This window comes from Mytilus trossulus, chromosome 7 (assembly GCF_036588685.1).
Source record: "Mytilus trossulus isolate FHL-02 chromosome 7, PNRI_Mtr1.1.1.hap1, whole genome shotgun sequence".
NCBI classification, from domain to species: Eukaryota; Metazoa; Mollusca; class Bivalvia; order Mytilida; family Mytilidae; genus Mytilus; species Mytilus trossulus.
In genome coordinates, this window is record NC_086379.1 from 340,183 (window position 1) to 362,670 (window position 22,488).

General features: G+C 30.4%; 1 protein-coding gene across 3 annotated transcripts in view; it reads right to left on the reverse strand.

Moving 5' to 3' along the window:
- Nucleotides 1–1,689: 1,689 nt before the first annotated feature.
- The window catches only part of LOC134724452 (phosphatidylinositol 3,4,5-trisphosphate 3-phosphatase and dual-specificity protein phosphatase PTEN-like), a 36,251-nt gene continuing 15,452 nt past the window's right edge, over nucleotides 1,690–22,488 (reverse strand). For all 3 annotated transcript variants that reach the window (XM_063587467.1, XM_063587466.1, XM_063587465.1), the window contains 6 exons: nucleotides 17,581–17,755; nucleotides 16,957–17,064; nucleotides 14,732–14,873; nucleotides 12,905–13,071; nucleotides 7,477–7,668; nucleotides 1,690–6,426 (listed from right to left, as the gene is read on the reverse strand). In XM_063587467.1, the coding sequence (XP_063443537.1) occupies nucleotides 6,022–6,426; nucleotides 7,477–7,668; nucleotides 12,905–13,071; nucleotides 14,732–14,873; nucleotides 16,957–17,064; nucleotides 17,581–17,755 (1,189 nt within the window). In that variant the 3' untranslated portion in view covers nucleotides 1,690–6,021. The remainder of the gene's footprint in view (nucleotides 6,427–7,476; nucleotides 7,669–12,904; nucleotides 13,072–14,731; nucleotides 14,874–16,956; nucleotides 17,065–17,580; nucleotides 17,756–22,488) is intronic.

Here is a 22,488-nt window from a genome sequence, read left to right on the forward strand (position 1 = left end):
TTGTTATTCTTGTTCTATATTGGTGTCATTTGGTTGTTGTTTCACATTTGTTATTCTTGTTCTATATTGGTGTCATTTGGTTGTTGTTTCACATTTGTTATTCTTGTTCTATATCTGTGTCATTTGGTTGTTGTTTCACATTTGTTATTCTTGTTCTATATTTGTGTCATTTGGTTGTTGTTTCACATTTGTTATTCTTGTTATATATTTATGTCATTCGGTTGTTGTTTCACATTTGTTATTCTTGTTCTATATTTGTGTCATTTGGTTGTTGTTTCACATTTGTTATTCTTGTTCTATATTGGTGTCATTTGGTTGTTGTTTCACATTTGTTATTCTTGTTCTATATTGGTGTCATTTGGTTGTTGTTTCACATTTGTTATTCTTGTTATATATTTGTGTCATTCGGTTGTTGTTTCACATTTGTTATTCTTGTTATATATTTATGTCATTCGGTTGTTGTTTCACATTTGTTATTCTTGTTCTATATTTGTGTCATTCGGTTGTTGTTTCACATTTGTTATTCTTGTTCTATATTGGTGTCATTTGGTTGTTGTTTCACATTTGTTATTCTTGTTCTATATTGGTGTCATTTGGTTGTTGTTTCACATTTGTTATTCTTGTTATATATTTGTGTCACATTTGCTTAAAAGTTTGAGCTTTTGATTTTGTCATTTGGTTAGGGACTTCCTGGTTTGAATTTTCCTTTAGGAGTTCAGTATTTTTGGAGTTTCATAACTTCTTTTCCCATTTTTTATCAACTTTGTATAGTATTTTTTCTTTGTTTGCCCTGATTCTACCAATTTCTCTATAACTTTTGAGTTTTAATTTACTACCTCCATTAGGCAGAACAAAATAATATAAACAACACAACAAAACTTTCATTTTCTTTTAAACAGCATTTTATGAGGCAATAATAACAAACAGTCATACAAAATTCTTCCATAAAAATATCTCTACCATTCAAAGGCTAAACTTTGTAACATCTATATACACAACCATACAATATAGTACAAAGTGTTACATATAGGGCTGTTCCATTAATGTATAAAGGAAACACAGGTACTGTAGAAACCATATAGGGCTGTTCCATTAATGTATAAAGGAAACACAGGTACTGTAGAAACCATATAGGGCTGTTCCATTAATGTATAAAGGAAACACAGGTACTGTAGAAACCATATAGGGCTGTTCCATTAATGTATAAAGGAAACACAGGTACTGTAGAAACCATATAGGGCTGTTCCATTAATGTATAAAGGAAACACAGGTACTGTAGAAACCATATAGGGCTGTTCCATTAATGTATAAAGGAAACACAGGTACTGTAGAAACCATATAGGGCTGTTCCATTAATGTATAAAGGAAACACAGGTGCTGTAGAAACCATATAGGGCTGTTCCATTAATGTATAAAGGAAACACAGGTACTGTAGAAACCATATAGGGCTGTTCCATTAATGTATAAAGGAAACACAGGTACTGTAGAAACCATATAGGGCTGTTCCATTAAAGTATAAAGGAAACACAGGTAGTGTCGTAATTTTGAAAAGCAAGAGAGCAAACAAAGTTTTTAACAATTTCATTTCCCCAAAATAGTTCAGAGGATATTGTCTTTTCATATTCGCTGTGTAAATTGTAATGGGACTACATTACTGAAATTATATTTTAAAAGCGTTTAAGGGGGGGGGGGTACCAAACTGAAACACTGACTAAAATATATATAGCTAGTTTAATTTTCATAAAATTTTGCCAAAATATTTACATGATTTTTCGATATCAATATCAATAGTTTAGGAAGTTAAGCAGCTTAATTTGAAGGAATATTTTAATGAGATACAAACACATATTTTGTTCATTTAGAAGCAGGTTTTGTCTTAACTATAAGAATGTGATTAAAACTTTCAGCTGATTTTTGAAGAGTTACATGCCTTAGGTGTTCTCTGTTACCCCTCTATATGTTGTGTTTGGATCTAACTTAGTTGTGAGTAATATTTTGAAATGCTTGCATCATGATTTGATTGGATGATAATTTATTAAACAACGATAATATAATGAATGATACAGTGATATTTTTTTTGGTGCATATGAAATTATTTTACCCACAATTCTTAAGATTTCTACAGGGAGATATCTCATTCATGGGAAATGGTAAATTGGATTCTTTTGAAATTGAAAAGAAGGATATTATAAATTAATGACTTCTTTCAAACATGTAATGCAACTTTGACAAAGCTTAAAATGTATAATAATAGCATGGTCCCAAATTTAGCTGTTAAAATGGTGCTCAAGCCCAATATAAAACAACTGAATGAAGGATATATATATGTCAAAAATTAATTCTGTTCTATCTATGTAAACATGTTAGCTTCCCTTTGCCACTATCATATCATATGACCTAACATTTAAAATATATATTTGATGAGTGAACAGTATTCCATCACTTTGATAGAATATCTAAGGGGAGATAACTACCTACCCTGAGATTTAATGGTAAAAACATAAAACAGAGATTTAACAATGTTAATAACAATCAATGTCAACAATGGCCCTATTATCTCTTTAAATGAGGTTTTAACAAATCAGCAAAACTTTTGGCAGACTGTTCCTCAATTAAAAATATTGGATGTATGCTACTTACAAAATTTGCGAAAGAAGGAAGTGTTTAATTCTTTGGCCAAAAAAAACATATTTGTGTGTTAATCCTTTTTCCTCTGGTAGTTTTTTTTTGGCACTATTTTGGAAATAAGTTAGTGAAAATAAAATTCATATGCCGGTAAAATGTTTTTGAAAAAAATCCCAATAAAGGCTTATGGATTAGTACTCAAGAATAGAGTTTGTCAAGAAATCTTGAATATCTTGTCATACATCCAAATAATTAGCTTTGGAACTCTTTCTGTATTATTTTCTCTTCAAATTGTAAATACATTGTACATGTACTAGTAAAAATACTGGTACCCTTACCTAAGTTTTTTTTAATGAATGTTGATGATTTAAAATTTACTGTTTACAGTATAACAAAAAAAAGGTTAATAATACAAAAGATTCATGAAAATATAGCTTATCTATATCTACCATAACATAAAGCCATTTTCTTTTTATTAAATAGATGCAAAATAATCTCTTTCATATGAATTAAACAAAAAATCGTTATAATTTTTTTTCATTTTGTCCCTGAATAAATGCAAATTATATGTGCTACAAGTTGAGCTCATAATTTCATATTCTAACTGGAACTGATCCTGTAACATAGTTCTGAATTATTGAAACAAAACAAAACAAACACCATACCTAATATTCTAATTAAAACTGAAACAAGAGGGACAATAGAGGAACATAAAATATTATGTCAAAGTTCAATTAATAAAATCTACCACTATTCAATTTAGAAAGAATGCAGATAAAATAAGGATACATATTAATAAATTGGACAGTCAATGATTTGCTATATAAAAAGAAATTTAAAATTCAGTTTGTTAAACAAAACAGTATAAATGAATACATAATTTGAACCATGAAATTGAGGTCAAGGTCAGGTGTCATCTGTCAGTATACATAGCAATGATTCAAAAGACAAATTGACCTATTAGTAACTTATTAACTGAATAACATGAGTTGATGAATGTAAAATGAAAATTATGTCAAGGTTTTGTTACCCCCATTAATATACAACCAATTCCATTTAACTTTTTTTTAAATTGACCTAATTATAAAAACTTCAGTGATTTTCTAAAAAGTTAATAAACCAGTTACATGTTTGTAATTTGCAGTTTCTAAATGCTTATGTATCCTTCAACAGAATTATTTAATTATTTACTTAAAAGATTAGAATGCACCTATAAAATTCATTGATACAAAAGTTCCAGTGATTTGTAAGAGTTATCTCCCATTACCTATATGATGAAGATGGAAGACCTAACATTCACTGTATATCTCTTTTTCATTAATTTAAGTAGGAATATATTAAACATCGATTCAAACTTTTGGCAATTATTATCTCATACTTGAGTTTATCTGACATGTTTTATAAAAGTTTTAAGCAAAACATGAATAAAATAAAATCATTTGTGACTTGTGGAAATATTCCTAGTGAAACCTTAAGCACTTTTGTAACTTATTCCAAACAGCACTTTCATTATCACTGAAATGTACTGTTGGAAAATCAGATTACAATTTTTATAAGTTATCTTTTTTTTATCAGAAATCCCTCAATTAAATTTTTTTTAAATGTCATAGTTACTTCAATCCATTGAAAATGAAATGTTTACAAAGAATTATGGGAAACCAAAGTCAGAGATAAGACACACATAACAAAAAAACTCAGAACTGTACCTAATTCAAAACACTAAAAATAAATTCATAACGATAGTCCAATTCACCATAACTCCTATAGGGTAGTTTTTTAGGCAGTTCCAACTTATGATATGAAAATCTTTAATAACAAAAACATGCAATATTGCATATCAACTATATTTTGATTTAATATGACCCTTGCCCTATTTTTAAGTACAGGTCTGGCTGAGAATCTGAAATGGTAACGGTACAAAATGAAAAATATATTATCTTACACTGCTCTGTGACCACAATTATTGGTCTTATTTATTGGAAATAATTTTTATGATACAGAATGTATTTTTCCCAAGTTATTTCCCTTAATTTGTTAATTAACATTGTATTCTATACAATTTATATTTCTAGTGATCAGATCAACAAATACCATAATTTTTTACTTATTTGCAGTGGATTCAAATCAATGCTTATTATCGCTAAATTTATACAATGTCATGATTCTTCAACAGACAAGTAGTTAAAATAATTTCAAATAAAAATTCAACACCAGAAAACAGACTGTGAACACATAAAAATATTGCATGCACAAAAACTGGAAAAAAGCAAATTTCACAAAGAAGCAAAATTATATACAATGTACAGATAGTCCTATCTTATGAAATTCCTCTTTTATCTTAGTGCTGTTCCAATATAAGTTCCTCAGTGTTTTAGAATGTACATGCAAATAAATTTCTATGGATGGTTGAGAGTAATGCTGTTCAAAAATGTACCCTGAAACACCCCCCCCCCCTTTCCAAATGAAAATAAATCTTGGAAGGTTTTCAATATCAAACTATATTTTGAATTTCTTTATATTTTTTCAATTGAAGGGAATCTAAAAGCGTGGAAAATAACAATCTTATTTAAAAGAGACGATTTCAACACTTTTAAAAACATTATCTAAACCAAATTAAAGTACAAAATATTAAAATTTAATCAAAATACAATACTGTTAGTTTGATTTTCAAGATAGCTCTATAAATGACAGTACATGCAGTCAATAAATTAGGTTTCAAAATTCTACACTTTAAAAAATACATGGAAAAAGCATTCAATTTGAGAACTGTACTCTTTCAAAGATAAAAAAAATTACAAAGTCTTTCATAAAGGAAATTTTTTCCTATCTCTATTTTTTTTCTCTCAGCCTAATAGATTAACAAAGGTTTGAATTACTATATGATAGGTTCATAAAAAATCAATCTAAGATAAAAAAAAAAATGAGTGAAAATTGTCAAACATATTATAAGCACTAGTTATTTTATAATCTGTAAAATTCTATATTTACAAATTCATATTGGAAATAAATTCTTAGGTATAAAAAAATATTTTTTGAGATCAGAAAATTAGAGACGATGGAATTAACTTAAATAAATTAAGGGAAGTCTATATAAAAGTAAACTATGTGTACAAAAGTAATTTATTAAAACCCTATTGTTTACTGAAACATAACAGGTAGAATGAATTGTCTTGAAAGATATAGAAAACTATATAGAAATACTTCAAGAAAGAATTTTCTGTTTGGCTATTAATTGTAATGACTTATTTGATGAAAAACAAAATGCTGAGCATAGATGTAACAATTAATGGTTATATAACAATGGGAGAAAATATGACAAAACTCAACAACAACATAATGTGGGATTTTTATAATGTTTTGACGAAAATGATAAATTTTATAAAAATAGATAATTTATCAAACAGCAGTCGTTTCTAGATCGTTCCATTCTTCTTCATCGTCCGTGTCTGACAAATCCTCCTCGGGAAAGTCTGTGTCACTATTGGCCTCACTACTTAATTGGTCACTACTGCCCTCCCCATTAGAAGGCAAATTGAATTTTGGTCGTTCATGAGTCATGTGACTAGGTGATCGTGTCCGTGTTATCACAGGCGACTGATTTTCTCGTCGAGAGTTAAGTGTCAGTGCCGTTATAGAATGTGGCATCCCATCCACACTATGGTCCGAGTGATTTGTAGTGGAGTTTTTATCACATATTTGTTCTAATGTTTTTGATCGGTGTCGTAATCCTTGCTGATCTGGGACTTTTAATGAGGAGTTATATAATCCACAATTTTCAGGATTGGTGAAATGAAGTTTGACCTACAAAATATATAAATCATTTAGACATGTAATTATATTAATTCTCCTTGAATTCTGTGGTAAAAATCCAGTATAGTTTATGAATCTAATAAATGTTTTAAAAACTTTAACCACAAAGTGAATTTGTTGTTTCCTGGCAAAAAATCTAAGTCAATTTAGAAGTAAAATACGTAAAAAATTTATCTTTATATAAAAATTTACTTCTGGATACTATCTGATGATCATAAACAAGCTCCTGTCCATGTCTGGTACAAACCCCGGATATTTTAAGAATGTTAAACTTTAACCGCAGAGTGAATGTAAAGTTTCCCTTCAGAAAAAACTAAGTCCATTTATAAATAAGTAAAATACGGAAAAAATGGATTTTTTTTTACAACATTTACTTCTGGATACTATCTTATGATGATAAACAAATTTCTGTCCAAGTTTCGTAGAAATCCAGTATAGTTTGAAAAAGTTATTAAAATTTTAAAAACTTAACCACAGAGTGAATATTTATGGATGTTGCCGTCAACAGAATGTAGAATTGCTATGTCTCACTTTTTCAATGAAAGTCGAAAGCTCGACACTAAATCAGTCTTCTGGTCAATTTCTTGTATTGATGTTATAATGGCATGAAATTCATATTCAAACTTGGAGCACAGCAAGATCAGTTTTAGAATTTTTCTATACAAGAAATATATCTACCTAATTCAAGCTATTATTGTATGGATTTGTAAGAAATAGACCTACATAGAAATTAGGACTAAAATAAAAGTCTTTTTAATGTACTGATTCATTCTATGTTTGAAGTGACACCTTTTGGTCTTTCCATCTTTAGATCCCTTCTTCACAGGAAATGGACCTACATAGAAAATAGGACTTAAATAAAAGTCTTTATAATGTACTGATTAATTTTATGTATAAAACGACACCATTTGGTCTTTCCATCTTTAGACCCTTTCTTCACAGGAAATAGACCTACCTGGAAATAAGGACTAAATAACTTGTGAACCAATATTTTTGGTCTGTCTCATCTTTAGACCCCTTCTTCACGATAAATAGACCTACCTGGAAATTAGGACTAAATAACTTGTGAGCCTTATCTTTATTAGCTTTGTCTAGTTCACACTTAGGAATAGTCACTGTGTAATAATTACTGGACCCTGGCACCTCTCCGGCCCAAGACTTCCGGCCATTCTCTCTTGGCTTGTCGTCTGCTTCCACAAAAAATGTGTTTAACCAAAATTGAAACATTTTATCCTGTAAAACAATATATAGGAATTAACTCTGTATAAATCTTTTATAAAAAAAATTAAAAGTGGTTCATGTTCATATGTATACATGTACTTATCTTTGGAATGAGTAAAAACTACTTTTTCTATGTTTTTTAGTGAATGTTGTTTTCAACTTGTTGAAGCAAACTATACTTTTAACTGGTTGTACAAAAAAATTTCCCATTAAACAATTGCACAGTGTCAATTTCATTGAACAATCAGACCAAGCCAGAAATTATAGCCATTAAGGTCTGTTCTTAGTAAGACGTAGCTTGCTATGGTACATGTTTATAGGTTTTGCTCATTGTTGATACCCCAAGAATATGATTGAATCAATCTACAGTACATGTTCTACTATGATTACTGGGTACTCTAATATGGCCTCTTTTAAAAGAAAAGTCTCCATCTAGCTTCATCACATAAAACTTATCATAATATACTTGACAAAAATCACAATTTTTATGGATAAAAACATTTCTGAACGAAAATCTAAATTTCAATCACATACTCCATTAAGCTTTAAAACTATGGAAAGCAAAAAACAGGATCTTAGCATATACGTTAAACTCGAACAAAGCCATGCATTTGATTTGACACATTCATATTTCAAAAGCCTATAAATATGATAAACAGGAACACACTCTTATCAATTACAACCTCATAATCAACTTAGTGCCACAATTTACTTATAGTCACAAAAAAACACAACAGTTTTCATATCTTAATATACTGACTAATTTTAAGAATGGAAAGCAAACTATAAACTTTGTTAATTTTACTGGCGATATTAAGTATGTTATCATAATATTTTGAATTCTAATGCAATTAGTTTGTAACGATAATTTTCATTGGACGTTGATAAATATTTTGAGGGGTTAGATTCCACGTTCTACCAGTCCGTAACTAAGAAAGCCACCATTCTTTTTTTGGGATATGTAATTTCTCAAAATATAAACAAGATATTCCCATTTTGAGCCTCAAAAATCTTCTCTTTGTCTATATTGAAACCATTATGAAGCGTACGAAAAGTAAAAATACGTTTAGAATTCATGTTTCGCACCCAGATTAAACACATGACGTCACACTGTTAAGATGCTAAAAACAATGCGACAGTTTCGCGGACTTTTTCATTTATGCCATTTTTAAGCCAAAATATTTATTTAATGACATTTATTTTAAGATGCGGCATTAGAATGGAGATAACTGTATTGTATTTTAAGCTTGGCCTTCGTAAAACTTGATTTTACTGTCGCAAATATCCGTTTACCTATCTCCGCTCCGCGTCGCTAGGTAAACTCAATTTGCGACAGTAAAATCTACGTTTTACGAAGGCCAAGCTTAAAATACAATACAGTTATCTCCTAATTCTATATTTCCACACATCACAGATACCAAGCTTAAAATTTTGTTCGCCAAACACATATTTTGTCTTCAAAAGACTCATCAGTGATGCTCAATATATAAATCAAAAGGCCAATTAAAGTAGAAAGAAGAAGAAGAAGATTTAAAATCTGTTAAAGGATAACACTATGAAAGTTGTGCTTCTTTAATGATCAGTATATGATTGCCTTAATCAGTGTATACACATACTGACAAAATTTAAATTGCATATATCAAAAATGTTTTGTTGGTTAGTGTAAAGCTGTCATTGTCCTCATTCATAACTTGATAGTTTTATGTCTGTCAGCGTCATGATAAAAGAAATGACAAGTTACTTTCTACAGTTTTAGTCAAGTTTCAAAGCAACCATTAGCACTGTTCCATTCCTTTTTGGGGTGCTTTCTTGTTTGTATGTACTAATTTTGTGCCATGGATATATACCCCATATCCATTGTTTTTCTATTGTGACTGACAGAGGAAACGAAAGAACTTTGTAAAACAAATTAATTTAGGTCTTTTATTAAAGACGAGGAATTTGATGTCAAACGTCTACCCTGAACTTTAACCCTCTCAAAGAATAAGCACTTCTTAGTTCTAAAATTAGTAAACATTATCATTCTTCCATAATTTATGAAAATAGTTCAAATACCTACAGTTGTCCTTGATTTTTAAAAGAATTTTACAGTACATGTTCTGCACAAAAGTTTTAGATGTTAATACTGAATCAATAAATAAATTATATTTAGAAAGTCAACACTACATTTCTGAGTTCAAGAATCGGGCATGAGAAAAATAAGTTAAACTCCTGTCTCTTTTTTCAAAGTCTGAAGTTTTAATACATTGTAATATGGACGCTTGTAACGCCACGATCATCAATCTGTTTTTGAACATAAACATTTAGTGTAATTAAACAGATATATCATGTTCTTGAGGGGAATTTGCGAAGTCTTGAGAATGAATTTCCCTTGCCGTAATTTAACATTCTCTCAACTGGTATTTTTCGCAAATACCTCTCTTAACATGATGTATCTGTTTAAAATTCTAGCTGTATTTACATTTTTATCCATATAATATCTCAATCTAAAACTTATAAAGACCTAAGTTTTGACTTATAAAGACCTAAGTTTTGACTTATAAAGACCAAGTTTTGACTTATAAAGACCTAAGTTTTGACTTATAAAGACCTAAGTTTTGACTTACCAAGTTTTGACTTATAAAGACCTAAGTTTTGACTTATAAAGACCTAAGTTTTGACTTATAAAGACCTAAGTTTTGACTTATAGAGACCTAAGTTTTGACTTATAGAGACCTAAGTTTTGACTTATAAAGACCTAAGTTTTGACTTATAAAGACCTAAGTTTTGACTTATAGAGACCTAAGTTTTGACTTATAAAGACCTAAGTTTTGACTTATAGAGACCTAAGTTTTGACTTGTAAAGACCAAGTTTTGACTTATAAAGACCTAAGTTTTGACTTATAAAGACCTAAGTTTTGACTTATAGAGACCTAAGTTTTGACTTATAGAGACCTAAGTTTTGACTTATAAAGACCTAAGTTTTGACTTATAAAGACCTAAGTTTTGACTTATAAAGACCTAAGTTTTGACTTATAAAGACCTAAGTTTTGACTTATAAAGACCTAAGTTTTGACTTATAGAGACCTAAGTTTTGACTTATAGAGACCTAAGTTTTGACTTATAAAGACCTAAGTTTTGACTAAGGACAAGTTCAGCCAATTAGTAGTGCCAGTTGAAAATGAAAACCTGTGATGTTTTGACAATTTATTTAAGATTACACATATATATACTAAATATAGCACACAATATTCACCCCACTTATAGAATCCATATTAAATATAGTGAAACTGAACTGAAAATATAAACAGTCTTCATGTAATACATGCTTGCAGAGATAACACTGTATGCTTAAAAATACCATTGAAATTACGTTTAGATTTTAATTTAGTGTAGAGTTGTATTTTTTCAACACTCAAACTATCAATTGAAATGAACAAGGAAGGGTAGGGAGGTACTCTTATTGGATTTCTTGGCTATTTATGTTTGTATGTTTTTTAGATGTAGACAAATTTACTCAAAGAATTTATGTTAATGTTTTGATCAACGCCAAAAAAATGCCAAATAAATTTTAGCAGAAGAATTTAGAAAGATGTTAACTAAAGAACGTTTACTGAGAAGGCACATTTTATCTTTTTCGCAAGCGATTAAACATGTTATCTTGTTATAGCTACACTTGCTACACCCTGGGAGAAACTTGACCATAAACACCTCGGGTAAACTTAACCATAAAGTAGGTTTCACATAAACGATTCAAATGCTTGACCTTTTCACCTTTGGGTATTGACCATAATAGATGAAAGTTAACATAAACAAGATTCCTAATTAAAAGTGTGTTCTTTAAAAATTACTGGAATTTGATACCAATTCTAATATATCCAAATAAGGAGAAGAGCAAACCACCCTATTTTAACTGCGACTAATTTCAATCTCATTGAATATCTGTCAGATCTGTATGTAGTTAATACAATCATTCATATATTTAGTAGACAAGTTTTAAATATTGTTTCTAGTACTAAGAGATAAATTTTATTATTTTCGTCAAGCATTAGTCAAATCTACATCGTATAAAAACTACATTTATATATATATATATAATATTAGGTCTAAATAGAGAAACTTAGTTAATTTATGTTCATAAAAAGCAGTATCATAGGCCAACAGAAGAAAAATAAACTAAAATCAGTGTGGGCCCTTAAAATAAATATCTTCATACTAAATACGATAAAAGAACAAAAGGTATTCAAGACCCTTATATGATTTATGTATATATATTTCACAATGCAATTCCGTACCTTTGCAAAGGTGACCTGTCAAAAACAGCAAAAGACTTACATTTTCAAAATCAATTTTGACTATAAATGTAGAGAAAGTTACGTCAGTAAATGTAGAGAAAGTTACATCAGTGAATCAATGTGATGTTTGATCACACATTTAAATTTGAATTTTTCTGACATTCACATTCTTGGACAAGTTCTCAATTTTTAACTTTGGCTTTTAATGTAACTAAAATAGAAAATATGTGCAAATGTGCTATATCTTTTTCTACACATTCTTGCTTCATGTTTATGCAGCTGCATTGGCAGTTGACACCTTTTGTTGTATGATGTCAAAAACTATGAAAATAAAGAAATAATTTCTCACCTGAAATAGCCTTTTATTTATAAACTGGGAAATAATTGTATTTCATCAACGCCACTGGTTTTTTTTAATGTTATTTTAAATGTCAAAGTATTTAAAGCTTTTATTATAATTCAATTTTATTTTCTCGTTTTTGAAATATAAATTTAATTTTGAACACAAAAAATTAACAAATTATTCTCCTTTATTCTTGATTTGGAGAGATGTGAAGCTCAACATATTACAAAGAAACTTGTCTATTATAAAAGACGGCTTTTAACTTCTTGATGTAATTTGATTTTGATAGTGTCATTAAATCGTTATTCAAATAAAATGGACCTCACATCTCCTTTAAATCTGCTGTAATAGCTATACCAAAGACTTATTATTGAGAAGAGGTCAGATTCAGGTTGGACAGAACTTGTTTCTTACACAAACTATCCATAAAATTTTTACAAGAAAACTGGGATTTTATTCATACACCATCAATTAAGTTTGATCATTTTTTTATATAGCCTTTAAAAATAAGAACATGGTCTATTGTTCAGGTCATTTCTTCTACTGACACCCACCTCTTCATTTGCAATTTTATACACTGTGACAGCTACTATTCTAAAAGCATGTAGAAACTAACACCATTTTAACTTACCTTTTTTTTCATTCTTGGTTTATTATAAAATACCACTTTGATATCTCCACACAGCGGTACTGACTGTTCTATGGGCATGTAAAACGAGGTTTGGCCCTTTTTGATGTCTTCATAAACTTTTGATGTGTATACTCGCACCTTAAGTTGATATACTTCAAAAAATGGAGCTGAAAATAGATTAAAAAATTTCTGGCTATGATTATCATGAGCTCATTGGATATACATTTGATAAAAATATAGTCTGAAAACTACAATATCCTATTAAAATTTGGGGGTTGGGGCTTGCCCTCAATTTGTCATTATGAGTACAAATTATGTTTTGATCTCAGTGAAATCAATATTAAGCAACTGTGTAACCATAGCCATTTATTTTATAAGGGTAGCAAAAAATAAAGAATATGAGGCAACACTTTTAATCAATTTTCATATTTATTTCTTCTCAGTTTTGAAAAGGTTACAATTATAAATAGTAATCGCAAAATCATCTGAGAGTTTGTTGTTTTAAATGATGTTATCTACATTTGAGAAAAATAAAATGTCAAAATCAGAGCAGGTGATTTTATTCATTGACATTTTGACCCATTAAACTGATTGAGGCTAAGCATGTGTCTGTATTTTGTGTCAAGAACTAATACATCATAATCTTTCCTTTCCAAGAAATAACCACATCAACAAAGCATATACACAAATAAACTTACTTGCTAATTAGTTTCAATTTATAGTGTTAATACAAAAATTCTTAATTTGAAATGTGGTATATTTGCAAATGTGACAAGTATCTATCAGACACTCAATGACGTAGATATAAGCATAAACAGTTCACTGTACGAGATTCAACAATGAGCTAAAACCGTAAAATAAGTCACAAAAAAATTGGACATAACAAAAATGTAAAACAATAAAGAAAAGTCTTAGTTGCTTCGCTTAAGGGACGACATCAAACGATCAATGAAGGATAAAAAACTTAATTCAAATAGTTTGGGGGTGGTTAAACTTGCTGCAAGTTTTGTCTATCCTACATCGATTTTACATATATCCATATGGGTCAATCAATTTTTCCCAAGTTAAGTTAAGAGGGGGGTAGGGGGTCATTAAAAAAACTATCTGAATTATGTTTTTTATCCATTGAACTTTTGATGTCGTCCCTAAATGTCAGAGAAAAGATCAGAGTGATCTAAAAAAAAAAAAAAAAAATTGGCATGAAATGTTTTCATATAGTTCCTAAATTTAGGAACATGCATGGCAGGCCGCTGTTTGTGTATTAGAATTCAAAATTAATGATTTTATTGATTAAAATGGTATCAAACATTTTATATTTACGAGCATTTCTGATGTTGACTTTTTATTGTGCATTTCTGATATACATTCCTGGTTTAATAAAAATTCAAAAGGTAAAGATATTTTCTACGACTATCTCTTTACCATGTTAACAAGCTATTTATTTATTCATTATTAATATAGTTTGCACCTTGATCACTTCTGGTTCTTTTACATAAAAAGTCTTCTGTTTTGATGATTAGAAGTGTCACATGTGAAGCAGGAGTTGAGTACTCTTCCAGAGCACTTGATATCAATCCTAGTTTGTTATTCTAAATACCCAGTTTTTAGTTTTTATAAGTTGTGTTTGGTGACATACGGTTGTTTATGTACTTGTCCTTTTGGTCTGAGGCAGGGAGTTTTCAAAGGCAATAATACCACACCTCCTCATTTACATATTATATATCCTATATTATACCACGCCTCCTCATTTACATATTCATGTATCCTACATTATACCACGCCTCCTCATTTACATATTCATATATCCTATATTTATAATTTACTTACAACATCCACTCCCATTGTGCATGGGAACTGTGATAAATTCTATGCCTTTTAACAACAAGGCTACAGGCTTGTAGTTTAACTTGTTTCTAATTAAATATTCATAATATTCTACATATCGTCTCTGGCTAGGAATGGTTACCCCCTGAAATGTACAAATTTACAATCAAAAGTGAATGAAGGTAGTATTTAACAACCAATTTAACAGTCCTATCATGGTTGACTACAATTAAAAGCACTTTTTGTACAAATTGCAAGTGGAAAATGTCAATTGTAATCTAATAGTTTGTTTCTATGTATGTTGCATTGTCATATGTGTTGTTGCACTTCATTGTTTTCTGGATCCTCTTATAGCAAGTATAGTTGATGTGTTTCCCTTGGTTTAAGTTAGTAACCTGGATTTGTTTTCTCTCAATCTATTTATGACTATTAATCAGCAGTATACTACTGTTGCCTTTAGGGAACAGTCATTATTTATCAGCTGAGGGGGTCGGTGCATTTTAGGGGGGGTCATTACCAAGAAAATCACACAGCTGGGGGGGTTGCCATCAAAATTTTTATTTTACTGGGGGGGTCACACAATGAAAGTTTTTATGTCTGTCAAGTATATAAATTGTTGACGATATTGTAAGTAAGTGTGCAATCTCACAAATCAAATTAAATAAATTTAAGGCAGTAGCTATTTCATGGCTCTTAAATGCTATTTTACCGGTCTTATAATTAAGATTAAAATAGAAGTATAGAAATAAAGAATAGAAAAATAAGGAAACGTAGTACATACACGTTTAATATTTTACTTTTCAATAAATATCATGATCTTTAAAAAATATCATGATCCTTGCCGGTGATGTCACCTACTTTAAACAATAAAATTCCTTTTTACACTATGTTCATCTGATTTTGACATCTTATAATTGTACTTTTCTTCTTGCATGTGTCAGAAATTCGTGTTTCAAGAAAAAAAAATCTGAAAAAATTTCGATGGGGTATTTCATGTATTCAGGCTGTTTTATTCAAAGTAGAATTAAACTGAAAAAAAATAACCAAAATCAGTTCCATCAGCTTCAACACAAAGAACATTGAAGGTCATGATGAACATCAAGGGAATATAAAATTACCTTATAGTTTTTTTGCTTTATCCAATAAAAGTATTTGGAAATAGTTAGAAAATATCAGTTATTAAAGACTGCTAACACGCAGTCAAACTTAATTAATAAAAATTAATAAGTTCAAGCTACTTATACTAAATAATAGAAAAGAGGGACGGAAGATACCAGAGGAACTTATAATTGTAGAATGTTTAAATATAAAAAATCAGTACAAAATCAAAGAAAATGACTGCAATCAGGGAAAATTTCTTTATGCCATGCATACTCGGTAACAGATAGTGTCAATGTCCACATTCTTCCCATAGTTATTTGCCCACTGTTAATTAATAGGGATTTTTTTAGTAGGGGGGGTCATACTTATGAAATATCATTTTAAGGGGGGTCATTGTGTGGTTCATAAAAATTATGGGGGGGTTGCCAACAAAACTTTTTGATGTGAAAATTTGAACCGACCCCCTCAGCTGATAAATAATGACTGTTCCCTTATTTACAACTTCAAAATACAAATTAAAATTTGTACAAAATAATAACTTGTACACACAACATATATATATATATATATATATAATAAGAGTTTAACAACTCCTGTTGATACCAAACATTCACTCACAAGTGAGAAGTTATATTAAGCACTATAAAACAAGGTTTAATCCACCATTTTCTACATTTGTAAACATTTGTAAAGGCCTATACCAAGTCAGGAATATGACAGTGGTTACCCATTTGTTTGATGTGTTTAATCATTGATTTTGCCATTTAATTACCGACTTTCTGTTTGAATTTCCCTCTGAGTTCAGCATTTTTGTGATTTTACTTTTTAAATGACCTTATTAATAAATAGGTCATCTCATTGGATCTGGCTTAAACACAATAAAAGGATGTTCTCTTTAGATTGGGAAACTGATGGACTACTTTACAATTCTAGGAAACTGATGGACTACTTTAAAATTCTGGGAAACTGGAGGACTACTTTACTATTCATAAGATTTTTTTAATTTCCTGAATCCAATAAGTAGTCATCCTGTTGGTAGCTTCCCTGTGAAAGTTTATTTTTTTTGTGTTTAAAGTTCACAAGATTTGAGCAGAACATTGTTTTTGTTATTATTTTCTACAGCCAACCTTTTCATCCTGTGTCCGTGCCTGGCCATAGAACCGCAGTGCCTCTTTAGAGTTATCAAATTTGTTTCTGTGTAACATATAGGCACATATCATAACACCAGTTCTTCCCTGCAATTATAAATAAAATTTACTTTCAGACACTTTCATAAATAATTGTTTGTTCCTCAGCAACAAATTAAATGCACAATATCCAAGACGACACTCTAACCCAGATTTTTGTCAGTGATTTTGCTAGTGCTTCTCATTTTCATCATTTATGAAACAGATTTTAAAATAATGAAAGTATTTCACTTCAATTTTGTCACTTAATTAAATTTGGATAGTGTAATTATATGTTCACATGTAAATACAAATGTATTATATTTCTAAAATTTTTAACATATTGGTTTGCAAGGCAATAGTCTACATACAGACATATTACAATACCTGGTCACATTATTCTGACTCTGAGCCTACCAGTCTATGCTCTTACTCCTTAATGATGCATGCTTAGAGGGGAAGTAGCTTATATAAATAATTTTGTACAAATCTTAAAGTGTTGATATTAATCCAGCCAGAGGTCAAACCCATGACCTCCTCCATGAGGCTAACAATGGGGTTGATTGGAGTACAACAGCCGTTTACCTTTCCTGCCTTACAATGAATGGCTGCTATGTTCTCATTGCTTTTCTTCAACCACTCATCTAGGTCCTCACAGAATGGTTTTATTAACTCTAATCTCGGTGGATTGTGGTCCTCAAATGGATAGGCTACAACTCTCCCATGGAATCTGTCAGGGTCGTAGGACCTTTCTGTACATCTGAAATTAATAAATAATACATTAAATATTTGTCTATAGAATCTGTCAGGGTCATAGGATCTTTCTGTACATTTGCAAAGGGTAAAATTTAATTTGTCATTCAAATCAACAAAAAATACCATCCAACTTATAACAATGAATCTACTGTTTAACAAATAACGACAATAACTAGACAAAAATCCAATCACATTACAAATCAAAGAGCTGAAAGCTCTGAAGAAAAATGACGCCACTGTCTCTAATATTGGTATAGTTTTTATGCAAGTCTTGATTTTCACATACCGTAATTAGTTTAACACTGCAACATGTCTCGTGTGTGTGAAGTGAAGATGACAACTGGCTGCTTTTTGTTAAGACAAATGAATAGGACTACCTGAATTGTACAAATGAATACCGTAGAAAGGCTTGTATATTTCTCCCTGGTACATAGTCTGAATCCGGGTCCATTCGCGCCCATTCACGTTTACGCCCACTCATGTTCGCCCCCTTTCACTTTCACACCCTACATGTTCGCACCCAATCTTAATTGGTTTTGTGTGTAATAACTCTGTAAGCAAGTGTTTTCTTATAAGTATAATTGTTGTCATTGTCTCAAAATAAAGTAACACAGCATTTTTTTATGTGTTGAATAAATCTTAATCATGTTTTGGATAGCGTATTGTTAAAAATAATAATAATCCTTTCTAAATAAAGTGGTATTTTGTGAACATTTTATTTTGTGTTGAATAACTATTAATCATGTTTTGGTTAGTGTATTGCTATAACTTTGTTTCATTGACTTGTTTCAAAATGAAGTGAGATTCTGACTATGTTTTTTTCTGTGTGTTGAATAAATTTTATCATGTTTTGGTTATAATAGTGGATTGCTATATTTTGGTTCCTATATTTTATTGTTTCGTTGTTTCAGATCAAAGGGACCAAGCTGTTAAAAACAATTATCTTTTGTGTTTTTTCTTTAAAATCTTAATTGGGCGTGAATGAGTAGAGTGCGAACGGACCTTGGGTGCGAACGTGCGAGGTGAGAACGTGTAGGGTGCGAAAGTGTATTGGGCGTGAACAGACCTGATACCACATAGTCTGAACCCCCTTCTCCCACAAAATATTACCTAAGTAAATAATCTTTTTGTCACTGTTATCAAAGGTCTAATGAAACTCAGGTAATTTCAAACATTTGTCAAAGAATTTTTTCCATTTTATTTTAATAATTGACTTGTTTTTACAATTACACAAATTGTCTAATTGTTAAAACAACAGCTTTTGTAAGGGCTTCGTTGTTTACCTTTATACACTACATATTCACTTTCGTTTCGTGGTTTACCAAAATACACAACAACATATTCACTATGTACTTGGTAACAGTAATTAATTAATTGAATAGAAAATATTATAACAAATATTATTGGATGCCGAATTGACGTCGAATAGGTGCCGATTTGACTAGATGCCAATTTAACCAGGTGCCGACTTGACTTGTACGTTTCAATTCCTCTGAGGTATTTTCTTGAGAAAACCTATTTTCCATCATCAAAAAGAAGAAGAAACTGCTTTAAAATGATTCTGGAACGCTTCATGATTGTTAAAATAAGTTTAATTCACTCAAAAACAATTTTAAAACTTGCGATTAAACAGGAAGTTTCCAAAGCACGTGTAAAAGAAGAAATTAACCGGTGAGAGTGGAAATCCGTATATGACAGATATCCCTATAGTACGACTTTGAAAGTAAAACAGTTCAACCCTTTTGTAATACAATCTTTAATATACCTATCACATTAATGTTTGAAGGGTCTTAAGCTTATTCAAAACATGTAAGTCAGTATGAAACACCAAAACGGAATGAACAATAACCGATTACGTTTTGTAGTTTACAAATTTTAAAACTGGTTCCCGTCAAACTACAACACTTTGTTCGAGTGTAGTGGAATACAAGCAAAAACCAGTGTAAACTGGGTCCTGGCTGATTTATACTACACAATGATGCATAATGATAACACACAGAGAAATGTAATGAAGTTCAGGTCGGCAGTTATGGAACAATGACTGCGTCATTTTCCAAAAATAAATGAGGATGGAAATAGGGAATGTGTCAAAGAGACAACAACCTGACAAAAGAGCAGAAAACAAGCTAAAGCAACCAATTTGTCTTCAACACAGGTAGAAAATCCTGCAATCAGAGGCAGTTTTTAGCTGGCTCCTAAAAACTCATTATAAGGTCAATATAAAGACTTCATAAAAAGGCTTTTATTTGATGTCCAGAGGCAAAATTTAAGTCAGACATTTTACATTAGGTAAAGGAAATATACACAAGATAACACATTTATTATCAATAGGTATGTAATTTTTGACACAAAAATATAATTTACTAAATGGTCAAGGACCTATTTAAATATTTGCGGTATTTTCATAATTCTTTATAATCCCATGGTCGCCACTGGGTATTATGACAACAGGTTTGCCAAATTTTCCACACGTATACATGAAAAAAGTTAATTTATATATAGTTGGTCTCCAGATTTTACAATAAAAAAATATTGATTAAAACACTGATATTATACAAATGCTTTTGTTCAGTATAACACGCCATGTTTAGCAAACAATGTTAAAGGGTTGTGACAGGTAATAACCTATTACCAACAATCATGTCCCTGGTCTAGATGTACACCCCTTTGTTTATTTATTTGTTGTGGTAGATCTTAATATGATCCATGTTTAATAAATCTATCTAGGTCTAGTCTAGTTTGTCTAGACTAATTTTTATCTATGTTTAGTTAGGCCAATGATCAAGATTAAAAAAGGGGGAGGGTTGATATCTCAATAACTAGTTTGACCTCCCAACATAACCATGCAAATCAAGATCTTGTTAGTGCTTGTTTAATGTCTGAACTGTCATTCGTTAGGAGATCTTTGTTTCTGTCTCATTACTTACTACAAGTATGAGGGTGGTAATGGGGATACCTTCATGACAAATAACGGTCAAAACTCTTGTCAAATGACATACACAGTAATTTTCAGTTCATGACGTTAAAATATGCACTTTCTTTTAAACGATAAAAATAAGGGATGATTTGAAGAATCACAATAATTTTTAGCCACAAATAACAGTAATGATAATTATTTGAGAACTCTAACAAATCATGTTAAGGATATTTTGACAAATCACGGTAAAATCTTAATCAATTTGATGCTAACGGTAGTGGAAAATGACTGTTTGACACCTAATTGTAAAGGGCATTACTACCCTCAATTATGAACTCATTACATACGTTTAGGTCTTGACATATATTTGTGAAGACTATGTTTCCTAAAAATGTTTTTTGGTAAATATTTGTAGATGGGCAATAAATAAAACATATCATTTGGAGTCATATTTATTGAATGAACAGTTTCAACTTCTAAAATCTTTAACTTTTCTTTTCTTTTCTTTTCTTTTTAGAATACTTAAAGATACCAGGATTATAACTTTTGTACCCCAGATTTCCCAGATGCTTGTTTCGTTTACAATTGTTTTTGTAAACAGCTTCATTGATATGGCCATGTCAATAATAAATCATGTCAACACAGAAGAGATGACTTCTGGCCTGGTGACTTTCTATTCAATTCAACATCATTTGGTTCAAAAATCTTTTATGAAAAAAATCATCATTAAAAAATCATAAAATGCATCTCTTTTGTACACAGTCTGCAATTTTAATTTTATTTCCATTAAGGAGATTGAAGACGAAGTGATTGACATAGATTTAAAATCCAAAGTGATTGACATAGATTTAAAATCCGTCTGCTCACAAACATAGTGAAACACATCCCACTTACATAGATTACCTAAGTACTAACAGTTCACTGACCTAGATAAATCTTTTTATGGTATTATAATATTTACTGTTTATGGCTGTTGCAGGGATTTCCGTTTGTTTTGAAGAGGATAAACATGAATTTAAAAGAGACCGAAATCAAGGAGGTCAGGTATCTAATCATGCAGAAAAAAACGGAGCAATCTGGGGGATTATATTTCTCTCATAAGGAACAGAACAATCTGGCAGATTAAATTGAGGCTAATGACAGTATTATTAAATTAAGGTCTTTCCATTTGGTACAGAAAGACATTCTTGTTTTCTTATTTGTGTTTGATTTTACATTATGTAATCATTTAAAGCAATGCAATATTGAATTTTATCATATAACTTGAATGTTGCATCAGATTGTTATATAAATTTATAAATAAACTAATTAAACTAGATTGAACTTTTTGTACTGGTTCTTTATCTAATAATGATAGTGTATGTAGTGTAATTATCACATGTGTGGTATTTATCTTTTCTTTAAGCACGGTTTGTGTCTAACTGTATTTTGTCAATGACGACTGTTCTTTAGTAAATTTAACACTAACAGAAATAAAAGCCTAAAACAGACTGAGAAACAAACGTCTCATTGATTTCCTTAGATCTTATTTCTTACCATGATTTGTATATTTTTCAATGGATTTTTGAGATTTACACAAGGCCGGATCCAGCTAATTTTAAACTTTCCAACACAGGATAAAAGGGTGACACAACCATATGTCCCCATTCATAAGCTATGATCGTCAAAAAGAGGGGGGGGGGGGTTCAACCCCTGTAACCCCCTAGATATGCCACTGTTTTAACATTATGTTTAAAACTACTTTTATAAACACCCAGTTTACCGCTGGTTCTGGGGTTTAGAACCCCCCTTTTTTGGGAGGAAGATCAATGCTGGGACAT